Source organism: Pelmatolapia mariae, linkage group LG13 (genome assembly GCF_036321145.2).
Source record: "Pelmatolapia mariae isolate MD_Pm_ZW linkage group LG13, Pm_UMD_F_2, whole genome shotgun sequence".
In the NCBI taxonomy this organism is placed as follows: Eukaryota; Metazoa; Chordata; class Actinopteri; order Cichliformes; family Cichlidae; genus Pelmatolapia; species Pelmatolapia mariae.
The window spans coordinates 10663818-10687176 of NC_086238.1; the positions used below are offsets into that span (position 1 = coordinate 10663818).

The window sequence follows — 23359 nt, forward strand, 5'->3', positions numbered from 1 at the left end:
TCTCTCCTTTTGTGTTAGCCCTGCAACCAGCCCAGTTTCACCCAACTCCAGCTGCCCCACGATCCTGAGTTGGAAAGGTAGAAGAAACGAATGGATAGATGGATGAACTGGGGCCAGTTCCACTGATAGCATAGCGTAAAATAATTCTTGCAGGCACTCATATTGTGTTAGTAAAACGTTTCATATGGAGACATCCATTTCAAGACAATGTGGGTTTATATATACAGTTTTATTTGTAGTAATTTCTACATGATAAGAAAGAAAAAGGGCAACACTAGAGCTGTAGAGAAGGAAAACTGTACACTTAAATGACACACAGTGCTGCTAATACACCATGCACCATGGCATATCACTTTAAAGTTATTTACAAAAACACAAAATATATACTGTACACCTGTACAGATGCCTCTTTAGCAATGGCTATCATTATGTGAAGATATGCATAAAACTGTGATATTGGATATCTTACTAACAGTTGTATATAACTGCGAGGTTTGAGGCCTCTTCCAGATGAGACCCGTGAAGGTCCAACGTGAAGCTCCGGCCTGCTATACGTTCATGACAGGAGTCAGCTGCAGCAGTGAGCTCTGTGGTCGAATGGCACTGCTCTTCGAATGCAGTTTCTCCAGGTTCTGCAAAAAGCCTCTTCTCTTGAGACCTTCAAGAATGACGGTGTTGCTAGATGCCAAGCTGACCCGGGTCCTGTGGAGGAAAAATACACCACTTCAGTATGTGACGTGGTCGTGCGCTCCCTGCTTCTACCTACACACCAGGGTGCACAGCGAGTTCAATGGCAAAAAAAAAAAAAAGAAGAACTCCTTGCTTCCTCTTTGATTATAACACGAGTGTTTAAGTACTGCACAGCAATTATACATAATTATCATAAATGACTCCCTTCTGTTCAAATACTGGATGCTATAAGTGGCCACAAGGTGTTTGTTCAGCTTTATTGCAATTTACTCTATAAGAAAAAAAACCAACTTGAGATCATGGCCAACCGCAGACACGTAACCCAGAGGTTAACTAACCACAGTATGGTGTTTATTCTGCCCAAAACCCCTCCAGAAATATGTGGAGGATGCAGTCTTGTGTGGGCTCACAATAGTGAAGACATGAGTCAGAGGTGTGAAAAGTAGTAAAAACTCTGACCACAAGAGATCGTGCATCTGGGTTGGGATCAGTGGATTTGTTAAGATTCAGTATCACCTCATTATCTTATTTATAAAAAACTATTTAAAGAGAGAGACTCACCTAGGAGAATCTATACCGCTGTCTCCCGTGATGCTCTGATTCTCTCCCGTTTCCACAGCTTCCCTAACGTCTGGCCCTCTAGCTCCATCGGGCATGCTCAGAGCAGCCCTGTGGGCCTGAGGTACATGCTTCACTTCCTCTTCCTCCTCCTTCTTCTCCACCTCAGCTGCCCAGTGAGCAGACTCGCCGTCACCTTCATCAGCCGACTTCCTCACAGTCTCTGTGTCCGATTCGATCTCGCTAGTCTGGCAGTAGTCAAAGATGCTACTGTCTCCGACTTCACATGCTTCTGAACAGTCCAAATCAAGGTCATCTTTGTGCCGTCTTTCTCCCTGGATCGCTGCATCCCGTTTTGGGCTGGATTCGCTTTCGGTTCTTGGTGATCTGATCTTCTGGTGTTGACGATGGAGTCTCCAGCTGGTGTCTTCAGGTCTGGACGGGCTGAGGGAATCTTCCCTCTGGACTGCCAGAGAAATTCGATCTGCTGACCCCTGCATTAAGGTTTTTTCTGGCTGGTGAAAGTTGGATTTAAAATGGCGACTGTGTGGTCCCTGATTCTTCAGATTAGAGTCGCGGTTTTGGTAAACCAGCTGGTGACCCTGATAGTCCGCACCACCTGTTGTGTACTTACTTGCATCCTCTGTAACCTCATCGTCATTCAGGCACAATGAGCTGCAGGCATCATCATCCTCCTGATCAGCTGCTCTCTGATAAAGTCTGCAGTCGTCCTCTATAAAGCCATCAGTGTCTGTTACCAAGGGAGTGCTGTTAGATGTCAGTTCCAGCCTTTCTCCCAGGCTCATGGCTCTTTGCTCTCTGTTATTGATAGTGACAGGTCTTATCTCTTGCAGGTTCTGGGTCTCTGTAGTTTCAGAGAGCTCATTAGGCCTCTGTGTGCTGTCTTTTTGTGGGTTGGAGAGTCTGAGGGAATGTTTCCGCTGTAAAGAGGGCTTGGGCCATGGCAGATTTGGATCATATGCATTGTTTATTATGGCAAGCTCATAGGGATGGGTGGAGAGAGAGGCATTAGCACTGGAATACTGCTGGATGTTAGGAAGACTTCCAACTATATTTTGGCTGCGATCTGGCACACTGTCATATTCTGGGGCATCCTGAAAATGTTTGCTCTCTCTGTCCTCTCTCTGTCTGACCTTGTCATCTATGCGAAGCGTACTGCTCTGTGGGTAGACTGAGCTGTAGTTTAGTGGCAGCTCTCTGCTGGGCTTCGTGTCCGATTGGAAAAGAAGATCAGCAGTAAAGTCCCTCTCAGGGCTGCAGTTGTATTGTTCTTCAGATGTAGTGAATTTCACTTCATTCTCTCCATCTGCTGCCATCAGTCTGGCCCGGTGTGGGTCCCAAGATTTGGAGCGATGACTCGTTCGGTCCTTCCTCCCTGATCCCGAAGTCTTGTGCTCTTTCACCTCTCGTCTTCTGTGCTCTCTGGCAGCGGGAATTCTGTTCTCGGCTTCTTTCAGCGGATGTGTCTGAAAAGGGTTTTCAATGCGTTTCTTATAAAGAGACTTTCCCTCAGCAGTTCCACATTCTTCCACTTGAACTGGTTCATCAACAGCGATTTCCACTCTGAGCCGCGTAGGGATCAAATCCTCCCCCTCTGGATAATTCTCCGCACATATGGAAGCTTTGTTCTTAACCTTCTCCTTCTCCTTTTCCCTGTGCTTCTCTTTGGATGAGTGGCTCCTCCTCTTGCTGCGAGAGGCTTTCTGAGCAGATCTTTTGCCTGCTCCTGCCTTGGATGAGTGATGATGCCTCAGTTTTGAAGATGCCAATATCTCAGTAGACATTCCCTTGTCAACTCCCTTATCATCTTTATCAACACCCTTGTCCAGTACTTTTTCCATCCCTCGCTCCCTTCTCTCCTCCAGCTTCTTCATGAGGACCGTGTGGCGTGTCAGATTGTCCACAGTTAGCTCAGGGTTGATGCGTTTGATGATTGCATGCTCCAGATCACGGGGTAAGTTGTTCAGGTCATCCTCGTCTCTTACAGGCCACTCTTCTGGAGGGAACTGGCCTGAAAAAGATGCATACTCCTTCTTCGGTTTCTCCTTTTTTCCTCCATTCCTCCGGAACAAACTGAGCCCAAACCTCCTCCCTGGTTTATCTTTTTCTTTGCGGCTGGTGGCGTTAGTAGTGGCTGTAGTCTTGCTGATCTCACTTGCCTGACAATCTGCTGCAGTGGAGGTGGACTGATGTTGCACGGTGGGTTTGTGATCTAAAGGTCGCGGCCACTTTAAGCTTTTCCCCGTGCATTCGCTTATGGACACGGACACGGAATGCTGATCTGGGACGGTGGAGGGAGGGACAGTTGCTGGAGCAGTCATGGCATTAGTGGAAATTTGGAGGGGGCTAAAACAGCTGCAGGACTTGCAGTGGGCGACTGGGGGCGTTTGTGTGCTCTCGACGCAGATGTCGTTACTTAGCAGGTAAGTAACGGGAGGAGGTAAAGGAGCATCATCTGCCGAAGAAGAAGTCCACCAGTTCTTCTCTCTGACCATGTTGTTGGTGATGAAATAAGTCTGTGGAGTGACGATGAAGTAGCCCTCGCCTGTGTGGTAAATCTTGCGTTCCTTGATCAGATTGCCTAAAGCATTATAGAGGATGTCCTGAGTGGGGATGGTTATCCCTGAGACACAAAAAGGGAATGTGATTAGGGCCAAAAGAGATGAAATGCTTATAATTCCAAATCTCTAATGCATAACTGAAAACTATGAAGCTACAGCCAGCAGCCATTTAGCTTAGCCCAGAACAAATGCTGAAAACAGGCCTATGGCTTTCTTTATTCTGGCCAATAAGTACCTTGAGGATCAATAGTGCATACCCGCAGATCTGTGCACAAATTGTGCATGTGAACGTTTCACGCATAAATCAGTGGTTCATTATTATTTTTTAATTCACACAATACATTTAGTAGTGCCACTGACCATGCGTACAAACAAATGAAGGCCTCGCTGTCCAAAAACACCATATGTCATAAAATGCTCGATAAAATGAAAAAATTAACTGCTTGTAAAGAAAAGAAAATACTGCTCCCATATTAGTATATGAGATTTATGAAACATGCGCACTGGCCTATTTAGTTCTTGCCATCTTTTCTATGTTAGTAAAACAGAATCATGCTGAACCAACAGGTTTATAAATCTACACAAAATCTGCTGCATTTCTATATACCTCCATGTGAAAGTGGTGACGGTGTTGCTGCGGCTTTCCTAAGCCAGAAAAGCTGCAGAAACAATTGTGTTTCCACCAGAGTGACAATGGTGAAAAAAATAAGAAAAACTAAATAAAGTAATGCTCCAGCTGATGTAACAGAGGTTCTTAATATAATTTCCCCTTAGACACTCACTGTGGCTCAAGGACTGGCACTTATATAGTGCCTTTCTACTCAGCTGAGTACTTTAAGTGTTTCTGCTACATATCTCGTTGACACGATCACACTCTGATGGATGAATCAGGGGAAAGTCAGGGTTCAGGGTTCACCAAGGATGCTTCAGCATAATAACCGGAGGACTCAGTGACTGATCAAGCAACCTTGTGATTGGTAGACTACTCGTTCCACCACCTGAGCTAAGGCAGCCCAGTTTGGACATCGAAGCTGATGAAAAAAGGACTAACACTGCAAGTGATTTGTCAGCTGGAGACGAGAAACTCAGCGTGATAAAAAAAAAAAAAAAAAAAACAGATTCTGCAGTGTCAGTGGTAAAAAAAATTAAGACTGTAAGTGATGACATCTAGCAATGATATAATCCCTTTTAATGAAATAAAAGATAATGTAATTATGAGATAAGAAAATACTGAAATATGATTAAATTAAAAGTTAAACCCTAGATTCTTCCATTTACTTAATCATTTATTTATTTTTGTTTTCTTGAAATAGTATTTTTTTAATTCTATTTTTCATTTAATTGTGATTCTGTGCATTTTGTAACACAGTGTTTTTGGAAAACTGCAAATAATGACCAAAAGGCAACATTATCATTATTATTATTATTATTATTATTGGTAGTAGTAGTATTGATACTCAGTTTAAAGGTGTGTTTTAACATTTTCTAAGCATTTTCTAAAGTCTTCATTATTTCTACACACGGTCAGAGGCCCTTCTAATTTTTTCATAGAGTTCAAACAAACTCCGCTACAAAAATACTGATAAATCACTCATTTGTACATGAAATTTTTATACGCACAGATTTGTGTGTGCACTGTTAGACAACGAGGTCCAATGTTCTTGCCTAACTATTCATTTCTCAAGTAAGCTGCGACAGTATTTCATGGATTACCTGGATGAGCTTTGCTCATGTAGTTGACAAGTGAGTCTTGACTGACGGTGATCTGGGAAGAGTTCATGTCTGAGATGACTGAGCACAACACCTCAGCCAGGGGAATGAACTGGGACTGAGGAACAGGCGACATCTGCACTGGGGAAAGGTCACCTGAAAAACACACGCACACACACACATAAGCAGATTACTGGGTGGAACAGGTGGGCCTGCTGCAGGAGATATAAACACACCTGGGACAGAGGGTCTCTCTCTGACTTGCGCTGCCAGTGAAAACAACTCAAAGTACTGAAGTTGACATTCCTGTCCCAACCACCTCCTAAATCATGACCAAGGTGGTCTATTTATGTGAGTTATATGAACCATGCCTGACTGCTTTTGGAATTCCATGGGTACTGGGACTGACCACAGAATTCCATTACTCCCACAGAAATGACCACAGCTCTGCCTGCTGGGCAGATCAGATATCCTGCCCCATATCATAGAGACCTACACATCTAGGAGCTGCCCCTAGACAAACATGTTACTAAACCTGAGAGACACTATGAAAAGGGGTCTTGGAAACATTTGTCTCTGCAAAAATAGTATGAAATTAATTCTGTAAATGTGCACTTCATATCACAATATCCCAGCAATCTGCACAACTTTACAGACCTTTCTTTATCGTGCAAACAAACTGTGGGAGCCTATTAAAAAGCCACAAAGCTTTCAATCATAAAACCTGAAGCTAACCAGGCATTTTAGGAAACTTTATACCAACATGAACTTTCACACATGGAGAAGCAGGGATTAGAGGGTTGGGATCATATTGAGGGGACTCTTTAACACCATATTTATAAGAGCGGACTGAATGAAGGGCAAATGAATGGAGACTGGTTACCTCACTGGTTACATGAAATGTTCTCATTTGGTTAATGTGTTACTGTGTTCAGAGACAAGAGGCAGTTGCTAGTACCAGTGTCATGACACGCAATCTTCTTTTTCCTACAAAGTGAGATAACATCATAGGGACAGACATTTGCAGCTCGATCTGGTTTCCAGGAAGGAAAGCAGCAAAATTTCCAGAAGATTTCTCCAAAGAGGGTGCAAAGGCCAGCCAAAACCAGAAGACATAGCATAATATCAGCAATGTTTACTTTTATTGGGTGCTGAGTATTAATTACAGAGTAGAGTTCAGATATATATGTTAGGTTAACAGTAGTGGTGGGTGGATTTGATGTGGTAATGATTACGAAGAGAATGTGGGTTTTGCTGCAGTGGATAACTTATGTCTTGCAAACTAACATAAAAGGGGGAAAAGAAATGCTTGCAATATGATCTACAATGTTGACATGCTAACAACAATGTTATCCCAACATAAAGCTTACAATCAGCCAGCCGACCAAGGGTCTCAAACCCACTGCTGATGAATGATTACACTTCCAAAGTCATGGACAGAACCTAAGCCATTGGAGTGGAAAATTGGTTTTAGTTAATCATCTACAGCACACCAGTGAAAGGTGTGCAAAAGATGATAAACAGGAAAAAAGAAAATGCAATCCATCAAAAATGCTACTTGACTCCTAACATGAAAACTTGAGTGTAAAGTTATCACACACAAACACACACACAACTAATTAAATTCAGCTACATGACCACTTGGAACCTTTGGAGACTGCTTGTGTTGACAACAGTGTTTTGTGTATAAATGTCACACTTGTATGACTGTGAGTGATTTCCTCATCAGCCCTGGGGCATTCATTCAAAAGCACTGCCAAGCTCACCACTTGATGTAAGCTAAACATTTACAACCCTCACACTTGAACCACTTATGTCTGAGGCAGGGAAAATATACAGCTAATCAAATATCTGCTATAGTAAAGAATGAGAACACGCATACATATCACACACACGATGACAGATGCAGGCAAATTTACAAAAAAAACCTATTGTTTGAAGAGCAACGTGTCATTAGTCAAAATCACTTATTTTTCATCTCGGCGCTTGCATTACGACCACAGAATGTTTTGAGAGATTTTATATGGGAAAAATGACTTAATCAGTCTGTACAATCTACCACATGGCCATGAATGTAATCCAGTGTTAAAATATGTGATATGAAATTACATATTGGTACAATTAAAACATTTTGGCTTCTTTGCATATATAAACTGATGAAAACTAAGGTTAAGACTTAAACTTTTTACAAAAAGGGAAAGAAAAGCTGGAAAAAGACCCTGCATAACAGCTTTTAGCCACACAAATGAATACAAAGCACTGTTAACACTAAAAACTGTGCTGCTTGAAATATTTTAATCACTACAAATGGTCCTGCATTTCAGTTAATTAAAAAAAATGGAAGGAATATGTGAACCTAAAAAAGTAACAGAACAATTATCAGCACATGGGGTTCACTTAATGCTCGTAAGGTTCACAGGCAGGGGTCTTTCTTTGCAAAACTGATCCTATGAGGGATTGTAAAAGAAAAAAAAAAGCTGCCTTCCCCCAGCTGGGACAAGACATTAAGCTGTCTAAACCTCAGAGCGGATATCTCAACAGCGGTCTCCCTGGCAGTGAATTAGTGCTGCTGACTTAGCTCCTCATTGTTGTTAACTTCCTATAGGAATGTCTGGCAGGCTGTCTGCATAGAAACCACATACAAACACAGTCAACAGTGAAAATGTCAGCAAGGTTATGACAGAGTTAGAGGAGTGGGAGGCAAATAATTAACATCCTAATCACAGGGAATCAACAAACTAATCTTCTCTTCGCACAGAGGTAATTTCAGTGGATTGATTGTTATCCTCTGGGATCGTGTCCTGGTTTAAAGCATGATATCCTGTAGGACCCATGCTATTACGATTTGTTCTTCTAAAGGGGTTAAATGCACAAATATATTCATGCAATAGGTTTCTTACATGCAATGAATTCCAACTGCCTTGAAATGTTGGTGCAAGACATGACAAAAAACACCTGTAGGAGTTCAGATGTGGGAAATATTGCTGTAATGGAAGGATGGGGCTGGCTGAGGAGCCGTGTTTATTGAGTCTAACATTAGCAGGCGTGACTGTCGGAGAGGTTCAGCGTTGTAACTGCCTCCTCTCCAGGGGGAACGGATCTCTGTGTTGCTGTAATCCAAGACCAGGCCACCGACATTAAACCCTTTGTCATACACAGCATGAATACCCGGCTGGGCACCATGGCAACCGAACCCTGTGTCATAAGGGCGAGACAGGGAAAATAGCAGCTTGAGAATCAAAACGGGGACGAGCATTGTGTTAATGCCAGTTAACAGAAGGAGTAGCAGGTTGATATAACCTTGTAAAACGGTTATCTGCTCTCAGCTTGTATAAAACGTGGAATATTGGTTTGTGCAGCTCTCTGCAACCTTCAAGTTAAAAAAAATTTTTTTGAATGAATTAAATTGAGCTAATCTGAGCTAATTCTTTTTCTGTGAAAATGAAAGTTTTCACATACCTGCAGAGAGTCCTGTGAAAAACAGTTTTCATAGACATTAAAAGGGTAAGTAGCAGCCAGGTGCTACTAATCAAATGCACTTGATTTATGGATGGAGCACCTATACGAATGCCCTCAAAGTTTGCTAATCTGCAGCATTCAGGTGTGCGTTTGTGAAGTTTGGCAGGAGAAAGCCTCTTCTTTCTAAAAAATTACATGACAGCATGACTTAGGCTTGTAAAGTTGCATCTGAACAAGCCACAAGACTTTAGACAGACATTTAAACAGATTAGACCAAAGTGGAGGTGTTTGGCCATAATGAACTGGACCACATCTGGTGAAAATCCAAACACAGCATATCAACACAAACACATAATACCAGTTGTCATGTGCGGAGGTGGCGGCGTGATTATTTGGGTTTGTTTTGTAGCCACAGGACCTGAGAATCTGATGTAACATAAACTCCTGTGGATATCAAAGTAATGTCTGACAGCTAAAGCTGACCTGGCTGAAACTGGGCAGCAGTTGAGCTGTTGATTGTTTAGTAGGACAATGATCCCAAGCACAGCAGGAAATCAACGACAACAACAAAACAAAGAATCACAATGGTCTAGTCAAACTCCAGTTAACTTCCAGAGCTCAACTTGATTGACACCTTAACAGAGCTTTGCATAAACAAATGCCTGCAAACCTTAATGACTTGAAAGAAGAGTTAAAGAGCTAAAATTCCTCCATAAAAATGTGAGCCTGATAAAGTCGTACAGAAAAAAATATGTATTTATTCAAATGTTTACAGTCCTGACAAAGCTCTTTTTCACACAATTGTTTATGCAGATATACAATCTATAAGCAATGGGTTTTTGGTACTGGAAACTTTCTGAATTCCATTTGAAGTCCGGCCACAAGCAAGAAAACAACTGAGAACAAAGGAGGGTAGGCATCTCTTGAAATGCATCACCTCGCCGTCTCTTTAATTTATCTGCATTATCTGCTGAAATGGAAATCTTGGACCACTTACTACACTGGCAGCACAGAAAGTCCAGAGAGGTCTGCTGGGTTAACCCGCAAAAGACCAAGTCAGCAGACTAGTCAGTGGATTTCCAGGTTGCATATGGCAAAAGTTGGATCCACTGCACTTGGTGCTTGACTCATACTAAAGGCTTACAGGTCATGATACTGGAGTCTCTGTGATATTTACGTCTTGCCATTATATTGAAATGAGCTATGATACACAGTCATATATAAATATGCAGAAAGAAAAACAGTTTAAGCAATGTTATAGTTATCCTTTCCACCTTGTTCCTACAGGAATAGGAGCATGAGTTTCTTTCTCAGGGGTGCAATGCTTAAATCACATGCTGGTTTGTATTAAAATAACTTGAAATTAAAAGATCATTGTGATTTTATATAACTAGCCTGATTTTTGTTTCATGAACAGCATTAACCGCAACATTAAAATAAAGCGACAAAGTCCACACTATGATTTCTGCCCCTTGCAGACCTAAAAAACATTCTTCCAGTGTCATAAGTTTTCCATGTGAGAATAAACTGCTGCCTGGGGAACAAAATGAAAAATATCTAAAGCCGACTGTTCATATTGCAGCAATGACTGGCAGAGACCTTCTCTCCTCGATCCCCACTGAGATACTTTTGGCTGCTGACACTGATCAATACCACATGTATTCACATGGCTCACATGTTGTTAGCAGACCTTAGAGCCTCTTGAGTCTCATTTCATACGTGATTGCATTACCTTAAGTCTCTTGGAGTAAAATACTGCACCACACCGTAAAGCACATGCTGCAGACCTGCCATAAATTGCACCACTGTCAAACTATCTCTAAATGATCTTTACTGAATGCAGAGAAGGCAAAAATCTTCTGTTTATGGACTTCTCAATCAGTGAACGTGCCATAAATTTATAGCAATATTCAAAAACTAGAAGCACCTAACTTTATGAAACTCACTAATATGATCAAACATGTTGGTTTCTGCACAATGTAGAAAGAAAACATCACAAGTATGCACAGACAATAGAGCCCACACATTTTCAGACACACAGAGGAAAAATTAAAACGATTAATTAAAAAAAAAAGTCTCACAACAGCTTGTATATCATTTAACATTTCAACCGTTTAGCTGACATTTTAATATTTAATGATATTTTGCCAAGAAGTGAAACTCTAGCAAAGTCTTCCGTTCCTGATCATCACCAGCCCTCGATAACAAAAAACATGTGATGTACTGGCTTTAAGTTATGCCTTGGAACAGTACAACAAGATTCCTGTAAATATAAACAGACTGCGCATTAATGTGAAATATTGGTTATTATCCTGTATGCCCATTAGTCACACTGTTGTAGTGATGGAAATGTTTATTGGACTACCAATAAATATATGAAATATCTTAATAATATTTGTGTGGATTGCCATGACATTTGAGGCTAAAAGTGCATGAGAATTTTTCTCTAGTGTCATCATTTAGCAAATGTCTGGAGCTTTTACTAAAATGTCTGAATAACAACCGGATGGTTTGTTACACAATGTCACAGCAACAATTTTTCTTCCAACACCAAAACTTCAGCTTGTCCATGTCTTTATTTGCCCAAATACCTGAAAACTAACTGCAGTCCAATCAGCCTCAGGTATTTTTATGTTTTCTGCTAATATGTAGTTGTTAGCGTTAAACTAGCTAACAGCTAGCTAACTAGCTAACATTAACACGTTAGCTTTGTTTTCTACTATACTACTTCTACTGATAACATTTAGCTCTGCCTCACAGAGCTGGCCCATAGGCTCTTTGTTTAACCTCAAACACAACTTCAAGGGCTGAAAAAATAATGACAACCTGAAATTCACTAAAACTGTAAACCCTTGAATGGCCACTTAAAGCTGTATTCAGAGCCTAGCATGTCAATTATTTTCACTGAAATTAAATGTGTTTACAGCCTTGTAAAAGAAATATATTTGACCTTTAATTGAAACAATAAAATTCGTCTGAATTTCATTGCCACTTAAATAGTAAATAAACTGCTATCTGTTTCTGCGCAATGCTATCATATGCCATACAGTTACAGCTTGCTAATTGAATTTTCTGTTTCAAGTAGTTGTGGCATCTATTTAACAAGCACAAACAGCTGGCCAGTACATTGCAATCAATTTGAGTTAGTGCAGATGAGTGCTACTCATCTGCAAAGCATATCTTTCCATTAGAGGACTGGACTTAACTGGATGTACTCTGGTTATATTCCTACGTGAAAGCAAGGTTACTGAGCACGTTTGTGGAGGAATTTGTGAATTTCTCCATCAGAGGTTCTGGTTGGACTTTGATTGTACTTAATGAATGTGAATTTCTTTGAATGTAGATAGCAACAGGTTTGGAACAGAAGACAACAGATTTGTGATTTTAGCGATTTATCAAAGTCAATCACTCTTTCATGACAAACAGAGCATATGTAATTACCAAGTTGACTCAACTGCAAACTGATAACAGACCAACTCCGTCCTATCGCTATCACAAAGTCACTTTGAAGATGGCAACTGAGTACGAGAGGTCACACACCTGATTCCTATCCCCTGTGGATGCAACCATTTCGAAGGCAACAAGACTGCAATTGTGTGCAGTGAACTTGCAATCATTTTGGTTGCACCGCAACTACTGTTTTCCTATAACCAGGCTCGAAAGCATTAGCTCTTAACTTAGCACTCCAACCTCTTAAATAAATATGGTAACTTTTGGCTCAAAAATCAAGATTTCAAAAGCCAAAAATGGCAAACTGACCAATTTTCAAATTTTCTTCACACCAGTGAGTTACATAACAGTTACTACATGAATCTTTTATATATAGCCTTTAATGAATGACCCCATAGTTTGGATCATTAAAGGCTGCTCAGTGTGCACGAGTCCCTTGCTTCCTGAATGTTTTCTGTCCTTGAGCCGAGAAGCACCTGATTCAGAGCTGTGTTGTACGCAATCTACTATTGACCTTTCATCTTTGCACTGCTGCAGGTAAAATTTAACTCAAATTTTAGGTTTGATTTAGACAGTCCCTCATTCAGTAGCCCTCTAGGAACACATACCACTCAAAGACGCCCACCGTCTTATCTCATCCTGCTATCGTCTAATCTTGTAGGCTCCAGGAGGCAAACAGGATAATCTTCTCTCTCCCTCATTAAAGACACACAGCATGGCATTCAGCAAGATCTCAAAGCCTGCCCAAACAGACTAAAGTCATTCCTTATCTCTCCCTCACTAAGTCAGTTTAACTATGTGCTACAGTAAATCTGCTAACTGTACATGCAAGATTCAGTCAACCTTCATGACACAATGTCAAACATTTTGTCAGATTTCTAATTTATGTGCTAAATTCCCACCTGTCCCAAAACCGCTACCCTTTGTCCTTGGTATTTTGGACAAGCAGGGCTCCGTGACCCCGCCCTTGCCTTCCTTCCTATACATGTGTGTGTGCTGCACTTTTTAAAAGTGCTTTATGAGTTTGTGTCTTTAACTCACATAAGAACACAGACGTGGGCGTTGCAGTTAAATGGCCCAATAAACTGAGTGAAAAGATCCCTTCAGAAAGCAATCACAGAGCAAATATCCCAGCAATGAAACCTCTCCCAGTGTGGCGACACTGCTCTTTCACCCCAAAAGCCCAGCGTTAAGCAAAAACATCAATGAAATAAATATCTATTATAGAATTTGCCATAAAATTACCATCCATGAGCTTCCTGTGTCTAACACATCAATAACCAATAAGCTATAAATGCTGAGCCACTGGGCATTTTACAGCTTTATTGATTGATTCCTCCCAATAAAACCTGCATTTTAGCCCAAACATTTAGCTGCATTAGCTAAATATTTAATCTAACCTATTCATGGTTCAGCATCAGACAGTGCAGTGCAAGAGAGGAATCAAGGTGGGAGAAAAAAGGTCAAATCTGGACTGTGTTTGCTTGTTTTGTTTTTTTTGTTTGTTTTTTTTTTGGGGGGGGGGTAGATTAAAATGGCAATTTAGCCCCTTCATTGGCATACAAGCACTGCAACATCTTAAAATAAACAGCTGAATAAAAGCTGATAAAAGTCAAAACATCTCGACTAAAGAAAAATTCATGAGCTAAAACCATGAGCAACGAAGAAAAACCCAGGCTGGGTTTGTGTTGTCCCACATCACCATAGAAACCTTTACTGTGGCAGCGACCTGCCACGTCCAATACGAAAACAAAGAAAAAGAAGAAACAGCAGCAAAAGTGTCGTTTCTGTAACAGCCACAGCCTCGAGACAAAGTTTGCCAAAGCAGGCCTTTGATATTTAATGTATGTTGGCAAGTAAGCACAAAGAGCCTGTGACTAAGCTTCTCAAACTGTCATTCACCGAGCTCAAAAGATCTACAGTGGTTTATAGTGGGTCACCGCAAATCTTGCTTGCAAATCCCTGCAGCTGTAATGGCATAAAATAATGCTTTTACCGTCTGATTCACAAGAAGAACAATTGGAAAAGCAATCCCGCTCATAAAAGTGACCTGGCACTAAGCTAGTGAGCAGGAACCCCATCATCACGTTCTGGTGAAATAGGAAACACACCTGACCAGGTGTTTAACAGCAGACCTCAGGTAAACAGGGATGTATTTTACACCAAAAACATCTTAAGTGTAGCATGATTTCAATTTATGCCAATGCCATCAGACAGAGTTAAAGCACAGCTTTACCGACAATTTATTTTCTCAATCTTTCACTTCATACCTCTTCAGACTAAGTGGACCACACCGCGACGTTTCTGGTTCTCATCTGCTTTGATGAACTTGAACATTACCTCCGAGTCTGCCGGATCCATTTCTGTGCCGCAGTACCTTTCCTTTGTTCTTTAATGTATAAAAACTAGTCCTCTGCAGTGTCTCTGGCCAAATTGGTCCCAAACCCCTGAGAAACTATTCATCTCGGCTTTGTTCCAGCCCACATCTGAAGTGTTCAAGGCAAAACTATTATATTTCCTCTTTACAGAAAATGCACAGTTAAAGATGCATACCAGAGATTATTGTTGCACTTTCAGGGGGACTTTTTTCCATTTCAAAAGAAGGGTTACAATTATTTACACATAAGCTAACATGCTCGCTGGTGCAAATGACACCACCAGAGTTGAAGCACTAGAGCAGAGCCATTTTACTTAAAAAGAAAAATAGCTATACTGCGTCTTGTTGCAAATTTTATTGGGTGAATGCTGTAGGCATTCAACCTATTGAGTTCCCATTTCTTTAGTCTTTGCTGCTTAACTATGCCCACAGTTTTGGTGCTATTTTCACCATTAAAGTTTTAAACTGTTCTGCTATTTCTGCTAATGCCAGTTATATCCTTTTAAAATATTACGCTTTTTAACATTTCAATTGGTCATATCTCCTAAACCGTGGACTCCAGACACATGAGCCTTGTGCCAATATATCTTCAGACACTCCTGATGCTTATGGTGAAAGAATTTTTTTTTTTAAGTTTACCATTTTCCCATTAATTACGTTTGTTTCAGAATAGGAAATCTGTCCTTCTCTCAGATTTCAAACTCTGGAATTGAAGCGTTTTTTTCTCTCGTCATGTCTCTCTCTGGGATGACTGCCGGTTTGCCTCACTGAGATGAGCAAGCGCCCTGAGAACGAGTAACGCAGGTTCGAATCCTACCTATGGCTATTACTGCATGTCTTCCCCGCTTGTGCTGCCTCTGCTTTCTTGACACTCTTCAGTGTACCCTTTCGAATAAAGCCATCTTCAGCAGACAGTTTTCTTTTTTTCAGCAGACAATTACGCTTTTTCAGCTGTTTTCAGCACATGATTTCCGCTACATGGCATTCACCCGGCATTTTTGCAGTCAATGCAACTTTTTCTAGTTTTTTATTTAAGATCTATTTTTTGGCACGAAAGCCTTAAAGGCTATAATTTCTTTATATTACAAGATTAGCATCAAGTACCCAACTGATTCTCTTGGTGCTCCTAGTATTCACTATGAACCTGTTAAGCCTGATGGTTATTAGGTTACCCATAAGGACTAGCACAAAACAATACTACTGAAAAAAATCATTGGGTCTGAAAAACTTCTGCTGCTAAAGCAAATGTAAAATACTTGACTGAATACGCCTTTGTGCAAAAAGGAAGAGAAAAAAAAATATTGCATCGCTTTGTAACTTCATTCTGAGACTGATAAAAAAGATAAATATATGCATATATTTCAATGAAAGAGCTGATTTCTTCAAGATAAGACAAAAAGTCACGGTTTAGCCAGATGTTTGGCTGAACCATCTGATTAGCTTGCCCTCAAAGTAAATGCACTCAGTGAGGAATGCATAAGGATACGTTTAAATAATACCTCATGTTTAACCCTAAAGTAGCAATGTAACTAAGAGGCAGTTCAATTTCCAAAATTTTATAACCTCATTTAACATTTTTTGTTCAGCATTCGAGGGCATGCACCCAGAAAGGAAATCCTATCCTCTTCGTGTATCAGTCTGGCTTCGGATCAAGACAAACATAGCACCATCTCAGCCATTACCTTATGTTGGACCTCTGCTGGAAAAAATCAAAGACACTGCTGTGATGTTTCCGGATACTCAACTAGCAACTGATTCAGTCACTGATTCACAGATGTTTTCAAGACTTTCAGACTGTGATCCAGCTGTGTGGGGATGGTTTCGCAACTATTTTGCATACAACTATCACTGTGGAAAGTGTCCCACATGAGGTCTTTTGTGTGTTTAACAAAAGGTGTACCCCAAGGTTCTTTCTTAGGATTCCTCTATATTCAGGATTTACTCTTAATAGCCCATTTTAAAGACCTGTACAGTATATTGCTATGCATTTTTCTGACACTTTGCCAAGCTTGGAGCTCAGACAAAGACAGGAGGCCCTAAATCTCCAGCTTGTCTTCCTGAAAGATCTGGGTATTTTCACTCCTACTCCATACATGTGACATTTCCCCACTGACACCCCACCACAAAAACATATATACCCAGCATCGAGGAGTATTTTCAGCAGATCCACACATTAATCATGAGTGATAGTAGTCATTGGTTGCAGATGAAACCCATTTCCTCTCGTTTAAACTGAGCTGAAGGTGCAGCAGATTCCTGTGTTTATTATCCCAGTGTTTGGAGCACAGCTCCCATCCGCTATCCGCCATGTGATCCATCACTCCACAATGCCCTTAAAATCATCAGCTCTGTCGTAGTTTCTTGGAAGTATCTTTCACTCTAGAAATTCAATAACACAGCACCTTGCTATTACTGAACCAATGTTAGCATACCTTTGCATTTATTACTGCTACATGAAGCAAAGAAAACATCCTGTCAGGAAACTGAACATTAATAGTGATGCAGAGTTTAATGCAATGTAGTCTGACCCATTTGTCTGACCGGAGACTGAATAAAGATAACTCCACCAAGGGAAACCTAAGCTGTTACTGACAGGGTGCATAAGCTCAGGGATGAAGAGGAAACTCCTTAACTGTTATTGTTGGCATTGGTCCACTCAGCCGCTGCGGGTGAGCCCAGTGTTTGGGTCGATGCAGAGGCCGACATGCCTGATTCGCACCGGGGTTAGCTTCCTGCTTAATGGGAAAGGATGTGGCAAACAAATGATGTGGCAGGACTGCATGCACATGCAGAGTCCTTCATACACACACACGGAGGGTCACATCTGAGAATACAGGTCAAGGTTTTTGAATTATTTGCTAAGCTATTTTTGCAACCACAGGAACTAGAAAAAAAAACGTTGTAGATAAATGCAGAAAAAAATCTTGCCAAAAGCAAAATACAATAAAAGTGATTGTAAAAGGCTGCATCCTAATCATCTTACACTAATAATGCATTTTGAAAAGCAATTCGAAACTTAAATAATATGCACAGAAATCACAGAGACTCCTTTCAAGTTACAATTTAATTAATGTTCCTTTAAACTGGTTATTTATAGATATGAATGAGGCAAGAAGGCACTTCAAACGAGCAAATACTACCAAAACCGTTGCCCTATTTTGCAATTTTAGGGAAAAAGATTCAGTTTAACACTAGAATTTAATGGAATTTTCCTTTCTTAATACTCCAATTCAGCACTTGTTACAGATCCTGCAAACTGCATCTACAACATGCCTCATCTCTCATATTGGCAGTGCAATGAGGTGTTTTCTGACCTACCAAACCAACATTTATGGCAGATGTTAAAACATTCACACAGCTGATTGGTATACAAATAGTTTTAAATTCATACCTTAGGACCTCTTTGAAAGCACGGCCACTGTCATAAAACAGAGTTTGAAAAACGAAGATAAATGTGATTATTTGTTATAAGCTGATCAAATTTCAATAGGTGGTCAAAAGGAATTTTGCTTTAGCTAACACTAATGGTTAACTTATGGCAATGATTGACACTGTTGCAGGAAGGGATAAAAAACTAAATAGCTGGATAGAAGTAATAATGATCACCTGACACTGAAATAGCAAGCTTAAAGTAACAGTTTTAATTTAAAAAAAAAGAATAAACTTAAATAAGAGGTTGAAATTGTTCTCTAAAAGTAGACCGTTAAACTGCAAAATATAGTGAATGAATAGCAATAATGTTACCAGTAATATTGATCAATGCAGGCCTGACATGTCCATTCACAAGTGCACATTTGTAACCCGGTGGGTAAAACACTGAGACGTAAGCAGAAACGCAGTGAGCAAAGAACACCTGGATACTGTTTAAATGTATGTTTCTTTCTATAAAACCCTCTGAAACTAAATAACCCCGAGGTACCTTGTTAGCAAGAAGGCTGTAACCTTTGACCTGTGCTGCTTAGTTAGGACAGGGTGGGCCATTTAGGGGCGGGCAAGGGGGTGTCATGGTTAATAAGCTAACATCTGGAAGAGTTATGACTATTAGTGGAGCGCTTTGAGACTCTGACAAAATACCCCCATGAAAGGAGAAACCCCTGGTGTGAAAATACAACACTTTCAAGTGAAAAATAAAGGGCAGAAATGAGACTTGCATAGCTGCAAGCTCAGGAAATGATCTCAAGAGTAAATGAAGCATTTCAGGAATGCATCACCACCTCATGGTATGGCAAGTTAAATGAAACATACCATTTAAAAAAGAAACTTGGCTTAAAAAGAGCAGCTTAGTCATGCCTTACAGTGCTCAAAAAATCACTATTTCAGATGTGCTGAAAAGTAGTGATTTCACTGACAAAGGTGAGAAGACTTGTTTACGCCTGCGTTCAAAGGAAAGAAGGTTTGCAGAGACTGACAGTAGAAAGGATACAGAACACCTCATTACACCGGTGGCTTACTCCATATAAATGTTTAAGCCTGTGTCTCCATGCTCATCCTGCTGCGGGGACAATAGTGACACGCTAAATAATGCAGAACCAGCTAAAAGTCATTACTGAGCCTCTGGTTTCAAAGGGGCAGCTGGAGTGGTTTACCACTGAGAATAAAAGCCTTTGGGGAAATTTGTAGTTCTTTGTTTTGTTTTTTATGTTTGTTTTTTTTATTTAAACAAAGCCAACAAAATGTTTGGAGCATTTTAATGAGCAATAAGAAGCTACAATTGGATTAAATTAAGAGTTGTACTTTTACCCTCTTACTGAGAATTTCATGACACTGACTTCCTTTTAATTACGGAGAAAGAGCAGGGAGGAGCAAGCCTGCTCATCCTGAAGTTTGAAAAGCTTCTTAAAAGTACCCACAAAATTTCACAAACTGACATGCTTGTTTGTTTCACATGGACAGTTTTAGGCTTTAAGTCTTTATGCAAGTCTAGATAAACCACTCCAGCTCCACAGTTAAAGTACATATAGAGCTAATTATCGAACGCTTTGCTCAAGCATGTTTAACCCACAACAGGCATTTTCCGTTAAGGCAACTCACTGATTGCAAATAAACCATCCCTTTAACAAAAAACAAGCTGTTAAGGTGGTGTAAAAATCTCCAGATCCCACAGTCTTGTTTTTTTCCCTCTTGATTACAACTCCATTTTGATGTAGTTCCAGTTCACCCTTTACTGGAATAATCTTTAAAAACTACAGCTGTGACAAGACTGTGGTGCTTTATCCAGCTCCACATATTAAGCATCATAATACCTGCAGCCATTTCAAGAGATGTTATCCACACAAATTGTGGTAAATATGGCACATGTCATAAATGGGTGATAATTTGAGGTACTATAACTGCGCTGCATTTCCAGTAAACTAAATCCTCACACTAGTCATAAGTGAGATGGTTTTACAGTGGATGAAGAATGAGAGAATGCCCTGCAGACATGAGTTAGTTTAATCAGAGATCCTCAGTTCCACTGGGCCCATTGCCCACGTTAATAACACTCCATACCAACTTCTCACACTGATTGTTTACCTCAGTCTAACCTCACCACAATCCCCGTCCTCCACCCCGCCTTTCCAGTGCCTCTTCCTTTAGAAGAAGCCTGGGAGTGGGTAAGTGGGTGATGGGATCACAAGCCAATCTCTCTACACTGAGACTATCAGCACAGATAACCAGACAGGACCATCTATGTCACCTGTGTCTCTTTTTCTTTGTCTCTTTTTAGACAATCTTAACTAACTTTGCCTACATCTGGTTAGCTTCAGCTGAGCATCTCTTAAATTAGGCGTTCCTTACACACAAAAAAACTTCCACACCGCTGTAAAGTCTGAACCTTCCTCTGACCTGAGAAAGGAAATAGGGCTATTTGAAATTCACTGTAGCCCATAACTTATAACATTTTGTGATTTCGAGCTGACATATTTATATCAGGACAATGTCAAGGCCTTAGGTCCATGCCTGATATCAATCTAGGAGTCTGACTTCCACAGTCCCACACTGGCCATGAAACGGAGGGACATTAATCCTGGGTAACAGAAAAGCGGCTGCGGTCGGCAGGCAGTCGCTCAGTGATTCACTGCTGACCAGCTCTCAGCGAGAAGACTGTAAACCAGGCTCTGACAACCTGCCAGAGCTTATTTCCATACAAATTGCTGCGGCGCGAGGAGAAGGATTTGTTAAAGATGAGAAGGAGGTGGTATTTCCACACGCAGACGTGTTTGCTTCTGCTGTGGAGAACACATTCGAACGTGAGCTCACGCATGAACGTGCACACCTTTTGGGCCGTGCATAACAATAGGTGCAACATCACCTTTGGCCCATGTGGTGTTTGTTTGTCTGCTGAGTCGGGCCAGTCAGGGCCAGGAGGGGTTGCTCAGTGGGATGGCATGTCAGCCTCCACCCTCTCCCTCTCTCAGTCAGTCCACACCCTCCCGGGGTCTCCCTCTGTGTGGTCTCTTCCTCCCCTTCACATTCCTTCATTTGCTTGTCTGTGCACTGCTCAGTCTCGCAGAGCTGACACACTGACACAAAGTCAGCAGGTAAGACAGCAGAAGGCACACATCCAGACAAAAGGCACTACTCTGAAGACAGACCGGGAAACGTCAGTACTGCAAGCAGCCAGGAAGCTGTTGGAAGGCAGCTGCAGCACTGGGACACTGCCCGAACAGCCAAGATTTGGAAAAACACCTTCTACACCCTTTGGAGATTTTAACTTTCATGTCATAATTGTGTAATTTTAAAAGTGGACAAGTATTAGTCCCCACACATTTATTTGCAAAAACCTACAGATTAAAGTAAGGAGGGGGAAAAGAACGTATCTGTTAAGAATAAGGTCATTAGTTCTAAAATCCACACAAGGTTGTCGTTTTCTCCAGGGGTCAGTGCTGTCAGACATTTACAGCCTGTGAGATCATGCTATAGGAGGCTGCATAAAGGTTTCTGCTCCATTTCCATTGTTTCTGTGTCGCTATATGCTGCTTTAAAGCACAGCTGGAGAAGAGGGGGGCAATTAGGAGCAATTACAGGGAGGTTTGTTAACAAGCTGGGGTAAACATATGACTGTGTCAGTAACATGGGAAGGACTGATTTGGGATGCAGTTCTCCCAAATACACCAGACATTTGAGGGGTTTGATGGGTGGGGTGGGGGTCTAGTTAGAAACATAGTCTTCCAAGCAAACTGAACAGATCAAAGTGATGAAGCAGGCAACACGAAAGTGATGAAGCAGGCAACATGTGGTCTCTTTAGAGATCCTACCTGCTAAAACAGGTTGTTGTTGTTTTTTTTAAAGTCCGCTTTACAATAATAAACCCAAAATAATGCAAACTCCACTTTTACTGCTACAACTTCTACAACTTGTGGAGTTCCACTCTGCCAGCTCTGTGTCAGTCACACTTTACAGCTTTCACACATTTGTCTCAGAGTGGTAAACGTGTTGTTGGTGGTGTGATTACAATAAAGAGCCCCTTTAAAGAAAAAACACCTTGTGCCATTACATGAATAGAAGCTGTTCACTGCGCTGAATGAGTCCTATCACCTTATTTGCATTGCAAACGGGACAGTGGCGTATACACACGTTCTGCTGCTTCTACCTTAATACTTTCAAGTGTGTTTGGTGGACATTTCGCTCACATACCGACAGCTTTAATGATAAATCCCTTCGGTGACCTCAAAGCCCTGCGCATCCACGCTTCCCTCAGCACCTCCAAGTTGCTGGCGTTGCCTTGAATGAAAAGCACCAAGTTTTCCATCCATCCCTGAAAGTACACCTCAGCTATAGCCGTGACCAGTCTCTTATTCCAGAAACTTCGCGAGTTTTGCGCTTTAAAGTCATCGAAAATCTCCTGACCGCTCGCACTGGTGCCGCCGAGTTTCCCTCCGCCGGCGCGCACACTCTCCTCGTCCGGACCGAAAACTACAGCCAGCGAAGCTGCTGAGAGCTGAACAAGTCGCTGCTGGTGAGACATTTTAAAGTCTTTTTATGGGCTCCGGAGACTCTCGAAACCAAAACGCACGCGTTAAAAGGAAGTTCTCTCATCCAAAAGTCCAGATAAACACCGATTTTTGCCTCGCATTCCTCCGGTTGCGCGTCTGAATCCTGCAATGTGTGAACCGGAGGCGCAGAGGACGTCCGACTGGTTTCTCTCGGCTTCGGTGACGGTGGCAGAAGGAGGAGGACTCACCAGCCTGCCTCCGCCGCCGCTGCTGGGACCTACAGGTGGACCTCCCACCAACTGTTCACAGGTGTGTGCGTGTGTTTTGCTTGCCAAACAGAGTTTACCAAAATAATACGTCAGAGTGCTCCCAAGATTTATGCAGGAGGAAGATTTACCTGCAGTCCTACAACGAGAAAGAAGCTCAGGGTCTCAGAGGCAACCCTGCAAAAACCCTGCGTGGGCTATTTTACATTGTACCTTTGCGGTTTTTACTATCCTCACCTTTCCATTTGACTTTCTGGTTTTTCATTGTTAAAGTTGGTGATTCTTAAACAACCAAGTTTTTTTTTTTTTTTAATTTCATCTTTAACACAAGCACAAAGCCTCCCCGGAAAG

The 23359-nt window shown here is 41.3% G+C and overlaps 1 protein-coding gene across 1 annotated transcript; it reads right to left on the reverse strand.

Annotated features, from left to right (window-relative positions):
- Window positions 1–216: 216 nt before the first annotated feature.
- stox1 (storkhead box 1) lies at window positions 217–22955 on the reverse strand. Its single transcript, XM_063491998.1, has 4 exons — window positions 22444–22955; window positions 5544–5696; window positions 1252–3892; window positions 217–702 (listed from the first exon to the last, which is right to left on the reverse strand). The coding sequence occupies exons 1-4, from the start codon at window positions 22772–22774 to the stop codon at window positions 549–551; spliced, it is 3279 nt and encodes a 1092-aa protein (XP_063348068.1). The 5' UTR covers window positions 22775–22955; the 3' UTR covers window positions 217–548.
- Between the last annotated feature and the right edge of the window lie 404 nt (window positions 22956–23359).

Excerpts from the sequence above, each read along its gene's own strand:
- stox1 (XM_063491998.1), bottom strand. The coding sequence starts at position 22,774 with ATGTCTCACCAGCAGCGACTTGTTCAGCTCTCAGCAGCTTCGCTGGCT. Across the intron at positions 3,893-5,543 it reads CATGAGCAAAGCTCATCCAG|GGATAACCATCCCCACTCAG; the intron begins GTAATCCATGAA and ends TTTGTGTCTCAG. Across the intron at positions 703-1,251 it reads AGCGGTATAGATTCTCCTAG|GACCCGGGTCAGCTTGGCAT; the intron begins GTGAGTCTCTCT and ends TTTCCTCCACAG.